The sequence below is a fragment of the Diachasmimorpha longicaudata genome, chromosome 7 (assembly GCF_034640455.1).
Source record: "Diachasmimorpha longicaudata isolate KC_UGA_2023 chromosome 7, iyDiaLong2, whole genome shotgun sequence".
In the NCBI taxonomy this organism is placed as follows: Eukaryota; Metazoa; Arthropoda; class Insecta; order Hymenoptera; family Braconidae; genus Diachasmimorpha; species Diachasmimorpha longicaudata.
Genome location: NC_087231.1, coordinates 9,890,704 through 9,903,579, shown reverse-complemented (window position 1 = coordinate 9,903,579; position 12,876 = coordinate 9,890,704). Strand labels below are relative to the sequence as shown.

Here is a 12,876-nt window from a genome sequence, read left to right as displayed (position 1 = left end):
GCGGTCTTTTTTTTTGTTATTCATTTTTAACATATTCGTGGAGTCAACACTCGTGAAGAGATGTCACGTGATACTTACGACTTCCGGAGTGACCCCGGAAACCCGGCAGGGTATGGATTAGAGCAATGGTCACTGAATTCATTATTATGACGGTGGGGACCAGCCAAACATCTGGTGCGGTTGTTTGAACATTGTTGTGAAATCAAAGGTCCATTGAAATTTTCATCAGTTAAAGTCGTATATACTGCATAACCGGCAAAAATTAAGAGATCTTAACAAAATCCTTTTTATCTTTTCTTTACAATTGTTTATCCTATTGTAAAATTTATTTTCTGAGAATATATCAAAATTTGAGAACAGAGATCGAAAAGTATTAATTTTTGGAGAATTTTTTCCATTTCTTTTGCTAGAAAACGTGGAATCTATAATGAGATAATTTCCTTGATTTTCAGGGAGAATGTACATTTCTGTTTTTTTAACAGCCAGTTCGAATCAATTGTCCCACCCTCAAATTTATCTTCGTCTCCGTAAAATCGAAATTAGCAAATGAAGGTAGAGACCATTTTATCGTAATTCAGGGGCTGCGGAATGCAATAGACCAGACAACTTTGTCACCAACAAGCCCGAGAGCTCCTCTTCAAATCCATCAAGCTACGCACGTCGGACACGTACATTGGTGTCGAACGGTGACGACATGGAAAATGGGAGAAATGTGGTGAGAAAAACGTAACACAGGGGGAATGGAAATGGATTCCAGGGAGAAAATGATAAAAAGATGCTTCATATTTGTTACACAATATGGTGACTGCCGTTGTGTTTCTGCACGATGTTCCATTCATTTCACAGAATTTTTAGTCAATTACCCGAAATTATTTATATTGTTTATTCGTATAAAAATTAGCAGGAAAAATTGTTTAACAGAATTGCATATTATAACTTATTATTAACTGTCGGCCCTGAGGTTGTATTACATGGCATTAATTGTACTAAACTGATCGTAATGATTTGTGGTGATAACCACCTGATGCCAGCGGGACACCACGTCCACGATCCTGTTCTGTTGCTTGCATACGCTGATGGTTGACAGTGAGATTTCATGGAACAAAGCCGATGAAAATATGATTCGAGCTGGTGGGATTTGTGTGATAAGATGAACAATTGTCTTGGATGCTCTGAACGTTCCCGGGAAAGTTTCATGCAGTAACAAATTTAAAGGATGAAATTTTCTATTTCATTTTTTTAAATCTCTGATAATTGGAAATCAACTATCCGATCAGAAGGAATTTTTTTTCATTGAAGGTCTTTTAGCCCTCAAATATTTTAGCTTCAAAGCAGTGTAAAAATGAAAACTCTAAGGGAAAAGCGAAAAAAATTAGTCTTTAAAACCAATTGTCACTGTGTAGAAAATTCAGCGCGACAAACGCATTTATTCATTTTCAAGGCCTTAGAATAGCGTGGAAATTAAACTGCCAAATTACAACGCATTGGTGTAGGTGCAGTTCTCACATGAGGATAAATTAACAATAAAGGTGAGTAAATAAAAAGAACGGAAGGTGGTGTAGATGTGAGAGGATGACCGTGGGAGTGGGTCAGCATCACGCGCCCCATCTCGGTCACTACAACGCAGGATTTATTTAACTTGACTAAGCGAGTGACGAATTGCTCGAGTCCGGAGTCAGTTTTCCATGAATGGGTTGGCGAACATGTAAATCACACTCATTTACTCCCGGTATTGCGTAATACTTGGATAAATTTTCTGAAAACAAAAAATTATAAAGGTACGATTTTCCAAGATTTTGTCCCCATTTTTTTTCATTTCCAATGCTCAGTTAATTATACAATTACGTATACTGTTGTTGGATATATAAATCTTTATCCTTGATACTACATTAATTTATAAGTCTGAAAATAATAAACTGAGAATAACAATTCAATTTTTTCTATAGATTTTCATTAAGATAGGAGACCGCCCACAATTCCCTATTCCCCCGAAAAGTAACGAATATGTATCTATGCAGCTGTTTGCCAATATAAGTGCACGTTTAATAGATCTTCGACGTGTGGCTATCATTTCTAATAAAGCTTCGTTATCTTCTTTCCGCCCAGCAATATTTTCCGTGTCCATGTCACGCTCGCAAAGTAGAGGGAGAAGTTGAAAAAATTATTTATCGTTTGGAGCCTCAACGTGGGGGGAATATATTTAGCACATCCAGACCTCAGGTGTGAAATATGACGGGGAATCATAAAAAAATATATCAGTGGGGGGGGGGGGGAGGGGAGAGGGAGCTAGATATTTTAGAATGTATACCCTGCGTAGGTTTGAGGCATTTCATTTCCATCAGTGTAAACTAAATTTCACTGGCGGATTCTGCAAACAGACGCAGTAGTGTGGATTTATCGTATCCGAAACTCAATCATTCAACAGCCCAGGTGTCCCCTGGAAGGGGGCTAAAATTTAGCTTTTCAATGTTTCCCCTCGATGTCGACCTTTATTATTACTCTGTTTCATCTATTGTCTTGTAGCCATCCATTTCCTATTTTTCTTGCTATTCTGCCTGAGTTGGAAATAGTCTATCTTGGGAAAATACACAACTCCTGCAATAATTACTCTGTAAGCGTAATAGGGAAAGTACCAAAGAGGAAGCAACAGAAACTCAATGAATTGCCAATTTATAGCTTGTAACGAGCGCTTGTGAACACGTGGCTCGGTTTTTGCGAGCTTCCGAGTAGTCTGAGCACGTGAATTGACATGGCTGTTTGACACGTAATTTAATATTGCCAAGTATTTGTGCATGCCCTTAATGAAAAGCATTTTCTGGAAATTTTATAATGAAATGTTTTTCGATAGACAATTTTATTCCGAAAGGTTACGTCATGTTGTAAAACCTGTGAACACTCGGTAATCTGAAGAACATGAGACATTATAATACACATGTTATTTCCGTAAAAAGCTATAAAAATTCCAGATTGAAATGACTCTAATGCGGGGGAACAGTTATGCACCAGTGCCCATACACCGCAATTGTATGTATGGCGCCCCTTGGAAGCGCGCATGGCAGCGCGGTGGTGCGTATTTAAGGGCTGAATAGTTCACCTCTCTCACCACTGTATCGTCAACGTCAGATCTTGGAACAACGCGCAATAATTTGAGGGTTCGGCCAAGAGCTTTCTGAAATATCTCGAAGAACAGATAAATTTCGAGAGTCACTTAACAGTACTATCAACAATAGTCAGCGGGCGTTGTCCTTTATCTTTCAAATCATCAAGACAAAAGCAAGATCTGCAGGTGAGTTAAGTGCGTGTGCTTAAAAGAATTGTAACATTTACTCTGTTAGATCGAGTGAATTGTTTCTATTTTCATATGGTAAAATTTGTCTGTATGTTATAAATTGTTTGAATGATGACTTTCTTCAAGTTTAGTGCTTGTGAGACCCTGAATTCGATGACAGCCGTTAATTCTCCGTAAAGATATTATTTTCGGATTTTCAAGCAAAAAATCTGGAAATTTTTAACAACTTCTCATTCATACGAAATTTTTATGTTTTGGCTTATGTTATTGCTTGATGTTGAAGAAAAATCCAATAATATAGTCGTGAACATGTAAATTAATATACCAATCAAATACCAGTTGCACAGATTACCTGAAACACGCTCCCGTTGAAATAAATAGCGCGCTAAAGTTTGCAACAAGTTGCGCCGTGCTGCTAAGTTTTCGAGTCAATCATGAGTTCCGAGACGAATAAGTCATATAGGGCCCTAAATTACTGCAAAGGGCAACCCGGGGAAAGCATTATATAAAATCGGGGAATAGTTAGGTATATGAAAGGTAATTAAAAGCGTAATGTTGCTTTTAGATAACCTGAGAAAGAAGGGAATGCGGAAAGCCTTTGTCTACGTGAGTTGACGCGGAAAATTTTCCATTTTCCCTTATTAAATTTCTAGTGCCATTAGAATTTTTATTGAAAATTTGTCTCCGCGAATTCTTCTCTAAATTCTGTCAATCAATTATGACGAAATAACGCCCGACCGTTGTAGGATTTCAATCACAACAGTAATTGATTTACAAACGCGTTTCTAGTGCTTCATAATAAGAATTTTCGTTGTTCTGTCGCAGCACCAGAGGTTAATTACGCTCGCACAACTAATGAGCATGAGAATGAATCTCCTGTACGTTACAAATTCTCTGATTACATCAACGATGAACGTGATAATTAATAGTACAAACGAACGCCAGACAAGCAAATAATCCGACCTTTCCAACGGTTAAAAATTGGAGTATTATTTACTGTAGTTCCGACCCCCTTGAGCTCACAAAAAAATTTCATCAAATAACAGCGACCTAATACCATTGTCAAACGCCAACTCCTGTCGAAAAAAATCTCGATTCCTCCCATATTTTTTAAAATAAAAAAAAACCTAGTAAAGAGAGATTGAAGAACTTCCATCAGCTCAACGAGCGAAGGAAGCTCAATGCAATTATAAATTCATCAAGAAGGTAGATAACAAATTCTTTCAACTCTAAAAATCAGATTTAGAGATGAAACTTGATGTAGCAATATAATTTGTTAAAAGCCCCGTTAATTAACCCAGATGGTGAGATTAAAGTCCGCAATAAAAATCCTTGAAATATTAAAAAATCATATGAATATAATTTCGTTTGAAAAAGATATTATTAAATATTGTGCAAATTCAGGGGATTGATTCGATTTGAAAAAAATGAAATTCGATTGCAAAAAAAGTCAACTAATTCGCAACGTCCCGCGATAGGCAATTATTAATCAAAGAAAATAGCAAAGAGTGCATTCGATCTGTGCCCGAATCGTCAACGTCAGGACGTTGACGATAAGCCGAGTTGGTAGAGCTAATGAACCAGAGATAGGATACATTATTCCAGGCATGCCGGAAGACTCCGGGAGTTATATGATGAACAAAAGTTCCGTCTTGCGCTCGTCATCTTCTTATCAACATGTTCAATGATTCAACGTGTTACGTTGGTCTCTGATCGTATACCCCTCAGTCTCCAATATTGCGACATCATTATGCCGTCAACTCCTTGAAGTTTATCTGCCACACGAAACGATTGATCGTACCTCAGACTCCAGTCTCTAGATGACATTCAGAATTGTCTTCCAAGGTTTCTCACAATGCTCTGCCCTCTCTATTTTCCACGCCTTCAGTACTTTTGACCGAACAAATAAGCGGAGCATCGATTCTATCCATTGACGATCGGTACGGGAACCCTCCAATTTTACGCTGAGTATTTACATTTCTCGAGGGTGGAAACACTGGGCATTATTGTTTTTTCTCTTCCATATTTTTTCGGCCAAACATTTCCGGGACATTAAAAAAAAAAATCCTCCAAAAATGCTCTTGAGATGTAAATTTTTCCGGGTAAATATGATAAAATATGAAAAAAAATGAGTTGCAACTTCTAATTCAAATAGAACATCTAAAATATAAAATATATCTCAATGAATAGCCTTGATTATTTGTATAATTTTTCAGGCGAGTTTGATTCTGAAATTCTCTCTCAATTATGCCATTTTGATACCCCAATTGAACTGGGAGTATCAACGTGGGTTGAAATTGAAAGATTCCTTCTTCAGAGCTGTCGAAATATCCATACGAATGAATATGGTAATTTGTATTTTCACGGGAAACAAAAGGCTTTATTTCAGTGTTGCCATAATTCTGCGGCGTTGACGAGGGGCGAATATTTCAAGCGGGTTTGGAAAATGAAATTTGTCCCTGTATATTTTCGGTAATCGATATTCAATCTTAGCCCAAGGGCCAATGAAAATTTCATGGATCCAATCATGAGGCCATCGGCGTTTATTACCAATTTACTTTGAAAGCCACTCGGGTTTTCGTTTTAAAAGAGTAATTACATTTACCAAAATTTGGTAACACGCAATTATTGGGAATTTTGTTGATTGCTATCGATTTTTACAATATCATTTCAACTTTATGCTTTTCATTAAATTTTTCTATGAATTTTTGAGACGTGATGAAGCCTGACAAATGGATTACCGTCATCTCGTGTCGTTGGGATGTGAGGAGAATAAGGGAAATTGAGAAAGCAGATTGAATCGCCCCAATGGGGAATTACACTGATATTTCCTCATACCTGAGAATGAAGACAAAGGGAAAATTTTCACCTCTGACACTGCGGTATTGCTCTGTTATAAATGTTTCTGGCCGTCAACATTTTCTCTAAAATAACGTATGAATAATTGTAGAAATTGCATAGATTGTAAAAAAGGATAAAAGAAAAGAGATAGAGAGTAGGCGGCCCCAACGCAGTGGAAAAGTCTGAGTTCCGTCAGACAGATAAGTTAATAAGTTATGAGCCGCAGCATCGTAATATTCTTTTAACAGGGTCATTAAACTAGCTCCGTTAACTGAGGACAATTGACGTAGGTAGTGATTTACTCTTATTCGTCAACTTTCCAACTTATCTAATACTTGAAAATATCCACGAGTTTCTTTGGACTTGGCTTTACACATGGATTATACCTCGAGATGAGTCCTTTATCATTCTCATTTGAAGATAATCCACGAGTTGTTTGCCTTCTCAACAACTTGACTCCTTATCCCCGGTAATGATTACACAGTATCGTGTCTTGAGGGTTCTCCTGACGATGGGATTTGAGTTTGATGTTTCTGTGCAAGTTAATCTCCCGCTACAATGGGAGTGTGAGTTGATGAATTTCGAGGGATAAACGTGATCAAGTTGATATTAATGCCACGGATCGAGGGAAATTACAAGTGATTGAATTTGGATGAAAATGCTTCGCACTACCCCTATAACCAATTTAATTAATCAATCTAGTAACATTGCCGCGCAGGTGAGAAGCAGTTTCGTTATATGCAAATGGTTAAACAGCAGTCAACATTTAAACTCCTCGGGTGAATTCACTCTCTTGAATTGCAGTTGGAATGCGTTTCTTTTTTCACACAAGCCAACAATCAATTTCATTAAAAAAGTAGATCAGCTTCTTTTCACACATTTCGCGAGGATTTTCATTTGACGCCGCTCACAGGATGAGACCGACTGACTAAAATAATAACGTCAACTGACGACGGATCGCTGCGTCTATTCTAATTGTTCTGGGAACGATGCCACATGGATTATATTAATTCATTCTCTGCATTGTTAATGCACAGCCCGACATAACTTCTATTGAATTTTACGGAGAGAAATTTTCTCATTCATAATATTCGTATTCACAGGTCCTAGTGAATAAAATCTTTATAATTTGAGTGAGTGAATTCTTTGTTGGGTCTTAGGTGCGTGTACTTCGAAAATTAATTTTTTAAATATAAATATTGTGAAATCTGAAAATGTATTTTTTTTTATCGATTGAAAGCTGCGAATGAGTAATCCTCGGATTTGATTAAAATAATAAATACGTGGGCATGCATAAAAATAAAACACGCTTGATTGAAAATCATAAATTTATTTATTTTACAGTCCGTCTGCTTCAGCGAAATAGGAGGGGAGGTGGATAGAATATTTGTTTTACAATTAGATATAGCAAACACTCGAAAATTGTTACAAAATACTCACGTAAAATGGGAATGAGGGAAAAATATTCGGGATTCGCGGAGGGAAAAAATGAATTCATCAGTTAATTTCCTCTTCCATAATAGGCTCTTTAAATAAAAAAAAAACGGCAATTCATGTATTCCCCAGGAAGCCTCTCCCTATTTCAATAATTCTCCGAATAAAGCTCCTAGAGGCCTATTCAGTGGAGCTTTACTATGTGTCGGGGGAGTTGATGATCACCGGGGGCAACAGGTTGCTCGTTTTCGTACAATTCATTTACCGGAAAATGAAATGATCAAGGAATAAAGTATTCAGAATTTTCAATGCTAGTTGAAATATATTTTCACACAAAAGAAAATGCTCCTCGACACCTGAGGAATTACACATGCTTGAGAGCACCAATTCGACCATTTATTCCACCCTCTCATGATAAATCAATATAAGCCTCTGTAAGCTCTAGGAATTCTCTCATCACTAGTTTGTTTCGAAAAAATTGGGGAAATTCATGGTGCTGAATGAAATTTGAATTTTCCACCCCCGCCGTTCAATATCAGTTGTCTGCTTACGGAATTCGGAGCAGGTTTGCATTCCACTTTGAGTCACCTGATGCGCTTCGGTGAATTTTATTCTCTGAGATGTTATCCAGTTCCATTGCAGTTGGTCTCCACAAATGAGCTGACCCATCTCGTCATGTCTTTGGAAACGATTTTTCAAAATTTTAATTCAATTTCCATCCCACACAAAAAACTCCATTAACTTGATTAGTTGGTGATCCCTTGATAGGGGAAAAAACATAAATTATCGTATTACGGGGGAAATGTTTTTATTACTATCAATTTTTATTACGTTTGTATAACGAAATTTTATGACACCATCGGCTTAATTTTTTAATGCTATAAAAATCAATTTATCGGGAATTATTATATAGTATGTTGTTTCATTGCCCAAATCATCAATACTAAAGTCTTCTTTAATGAAGGATGAAAAGCGACTGATTCATGACCTTCAACTCCGATTGCCATTTCACATTTCAAATAGAATCTCTGCAGCCGGAAAGATTATCACACGCCGCAATCCTAATGCCAACAGCGACGACGTGATTGCCGTCGTATTGACGGGCATGGAGACGGACATGGAGAATCATTCACCCGGACGTCCTCATACGCTTCCATCCCTTCACGTGTTAAATGTAATTTCGCCCCGAGACGGGTACTCGCCTCGCTTCCACACATTTCCGATTTCATCCGAGTAGAACAGCTTTGTGAAAAATGTGATCCAAAGTTCGTTAATTAACATATTAAATAAAAAATTGTTGTCAATTTTGTAAATTTTAGACGACTTCTTCACATTTTCGCCAACAACTCGTGCACTACTTGACAAATTCCACACATACAATCAGAAGAATAACAGGGAATATTCCGAGAATGAACTTTCTTTTTGTATTATTTAAAATAAATCGTCGTTATTAATAGCGCTCGAACTGACTCGTCGATGAAAATCTTATTGAACATCGGGTTAAGACAGATATAGAAATATATATCTACACTTAGGGCGTCAAGAAGTCAGGTGGATTTTATGGGGACGATGATTAGGTGCACGCAGTAATATCCCGACGGAACTCTCGCGAACTTCCGGTCTGATCGTCCCTTTCCCTACCACCTGCCAATCGATCTCTCGACTTTACCAGTGCTTCTTACCAGCACTATTTCAATTCTTCATTCGCAAATATGCATGAGACATAAATTTAGTAGCGAAGAAGTAAACCGTGATAAGTCACTTCTGACTATCGACTCGTTTTTTATGAAGATCTTGGCATATAAGGAAGATAGGAGAATTGAAATTTCATCGTAACTCTTTTTATAGACCGAATTGCTTGCTACTGCTTGGTATAATAATTGTCGTGGCGAAAATTCGGCTATTTGTTTTAGACTCGAAGATATTTTTTAAAAATCCGCATGGGTATTTGCTGAAAATAAAAAAAATATGCGTAGGTTGGAAATAAAATTTCCATGTAAATGGATAAAATTCTATTTGAATGGCAAATAGTTAATTGGCGAAATAAAGGAGCGAATACCATTTTATTTATTTCTCTCTCTCTCTCTCTCTCTCTCTCCAAATTCGATACTTCTCTCTCTATAACTTTACTGGATAAATGAATTCTTCGCTTTATTCACGACAAAAAATTGGAAAAATGAATAAATAAAATAAATTGAATTAACGGGGATAGGTACTGAATTTGATTGGATTCTATTTGACCCCTTGGGGTGCTGCAAATACCACCAGAGGGTGAGATCCCCCGTAACATGAATTTATTCGCCACAGCTAATGGTTGTAGCAAGTGGCCATACATCACGCGTGTTTACTTTCCTTCCCCGGAGAAGGCTTCACTCTTTTCACCGATAGCAACTAACTATTGCCTCCACTAAATCGTTTAAATCGAGTCAACATCCCACGTGACGAGAATTGTAATGGGCTAGCAGTGGTGCGTGAATCATTTTGATACTCATGTAATTGGCTACGTGTCTCTCCCACGGCTCTTCGCTCATTGGCGCCCTATAGTTATGGACAATTTTCGAGAGATTGATTGTTTTTCATCTATTGTCGGAGATGAGCGATATTCTATTAGCGTTTTTTATCTAGGAATATTGAGTCAATGGTCATTTATTTTTCGGTACTTTCATTTATGATAATTGAATCCACGTGAGGTCGCATCGCTGGTTCATTCGAATTTATTCGAAATTATTGGCTGGTTCACAAATGCTTGCTTCTGGAAGTTGACTGTTCAAGCGAAGTATGTAATCAGGTGTCTGTAAGCTTTGACACCTCGCCATTAATGATATTGTATTAAAAATAGGTCAACCGGAACTTTTTTTAATTTAAGGAATAGTTGGGTGGACAGAATTTTTTTAGTAATTTTATTGGGGAATCCTTGACTTTGCCCGTCTGCCTGTGAAAATTTAAGGGAAAATTCCAACAAATTTTACCTCAACAGCACTAAAATTTTTCACAGCCGACGGATTGTAATTTTCCCCAGCACTCAGACTAGAGTTTTTATAGAAAAAAATAAAAAAATAAATTACTCCCCCTTATGGATGCACTCAGAAAGATGAGACGTTTGAAATCCACTAAAATTCACAATTTGTCATTTTTCTCGTGAAATAAATAAAAGTTTCCTAATAATTTTATTTCATATCAATGACGCATGATCACGTTATTTCCTCTGCATTTATCTGCTTTGACTGCAGAATCGGAAAAATATAAAACATAAAATAACTTATAGTTTTTCTTTTTTTTTTCATACAGACATGAAGTGCGGCTTCTTCGTAAGCATCACGATCACCATCCTCGTAGTTTTCCCCCAGGTGTACGGCATGCCACCCGCTCAATGCAGTCCTGGTCTGCTGGACGAGGTACCGCCAAGGATTCGCAAAGTTTGTGTAGCCTTATCCACTATTTATGAACTGGGCTCGGCAATGGAAAACTACATAGATGACAAAGGTAACATCTGATAATATAATAGTGGATCCTATGTTGCGTAGGTTGGGAAGGCGGGGTGGGTAAAAGGTAAAGTTGAGATTTTGTGGAAACAAACTTTGCGTCCGTGATAGTGGGCAAGTTTCATTCCAGCCACGAGTTTGACGTTTCTAGATGAATTGAGGATAATTGGGGATGAGAGTGAGGGTGAGCTCCAGCTAATCATCGATCCTCCGTACACTAGTTAAGCTCTCCCGACAGAGGTGTTTGAAATAATGTTCACAGGATTTTTTTATCTAAATAAATTTCAACGAAACAAAGGAAATTAAGATAAAAAATGAACAGTCGTGCTTATCACTGGGATAACCGATGTTTTTTTTCCCCAGTTCCCGTGATTCACGAAAATATTCCGCTCCCGGACAGTGGAGTGAAACGTCAAGACGTGGACCACGTGTTTCTCCGTTTCGGTAGACGACGCTAAGTTGGCTGGGATCGTGTAGCATTAACCGAGATGTCAAGATTAAATTTTTAAAAAGAGTACCACACGGAGAGGAGTTGAAGATATTAGAAGAAATAAGATTCTTTCGGCGTTTTATTTTTTTATTTAGATTATTTGTAGATAGAATATTCATCTATTACTTGTGAATTATGATGCTTCGGCTACACCTGAACCCGATGAAACCTAAAGAAGGAACTATGTAATAAACAATTATTCATTTTAACTTCACGACTGCTAGAATTAATTTGTAAATTCCTCGTTTATTGATTTTCATAAATTATTATCGTTAATGCTTGAAATTATTTTACGAAAGTTATAGTGATAATTGAGAAACTAATAAATTATTTAACGAGACGCTACAGATGTTACCTAAATTAAGTAATAAATATATTGAAAGCTATTTGATGTTGATAATAACGAGAATCCAATCCACTATTCATTGATAAAAAATTAACTAAAATAATAATAAGCAATCGAAACCCATCAGTTGTTGGTGTTACATTAATTAATACCTTTATCAGTGACCATGGAGGAAAGCACCTAGTCTGAATTTAGTTCTCTCATCGCTCAGAACAATCAAATGAATATTTTTACCCATAAAAGAATTGACTGAATTTTTATTGAAAAATTCCGTAATTTATTGACACTTAAAAAAAATATCCAATAGAAAGTATAATATCATTTTTTTTCGCTCTTCATCAGACGGGATACGAAGATTTTAATTATAATTATGAAAAAAATGTAAAAATTTTTTGTCACATTTTTCTTTGCGTATATCATTGCGATTATTCATGTAGCTTCAACTGAACAATGTTAAGTACCCGTAGACAAGCATCAGTATGTTCTACAAATTAGCTGAGCATGTTTTGAGCCTATCCTCGTCTGCCCACGAGCTTCAATAAAATGCATGCTTCTTCAAGCACTAAACAAGATTGAAATGGATTCCCATGTACGAGAAAAAGAACAAGATTATTTATCATTGATAGATTGAGCGATTACTATCCATAAAAATTGACTGTATGTATGACCCATAATATCAAATGATTATATATTTATTATATAATATGTGTATATAAATTATGTATCAAAAATATCCATTAATTTCATTTGAAAGAGTAAAGAACTCATGGATAATAAAGTTTAATTCGCAGACTAATGAAATCCCCATTAATTAGAGTTTAATCAATTGTTACCACGAAACAGACGAGGCATTCGCCACTTTGTTCATCAAAGCTTCTCCCTGGGCGTTTTCGAGGAGAGAAAACAACTCACCCCGCAAATCTGATATACTTGACATGCAGATGTTGCAGAGGGATTCGTCTCAAGTTCTACAAAACTCGACTATTGTGTTGGA

The 12,876-nt window shown here is 36.7% G+C and overlaps 1 protein-coding gene across 1 annotated transcript; it reads left to right on the top strand.

The window, feature by feature from the left end:
* The first annotated feature begins 3,093 nt into the window (after positions 1-3,093).
* Positions 3,094-12,005, top strand: LOC135164843 (myosuppressin). The gene is made up of 3 exons (XM_064125552.1): positions 3,094-3,286; positions 10,853-11,047; positions 11,410-12,005. Exons 2-3 carry the CDS (start codon positions 10,855-10,857, stop codon positions 11,502-11,504), a joined length of 288 nt encoding a protein of 95 aa, XP_063981622.1. The 5' UTR covers positions 3,094-3,286; positions 10,853-10,854; the 3' UTR covers positions 11,505-12,005.
* The last annotated feature ends 871 nt before the right edge of the window (positions 12,006-12,876 follow it).

Coding starts and splice junctions, on each gene's coding strand:
- LOC135164843 (XM_064125552.1), top strand. CDS start 10,855: ATGAAGTGCGGCTTCTTCGTAAGCATCACGATCACCATCCTCGTAGTT. Junction 11,048..11,409: donor AAACTACATAGATGACAAAG/GTAACATCTGAT, acceptor TTTTTTCCCCAG/TTCCCGTGATTCACGAAAAT.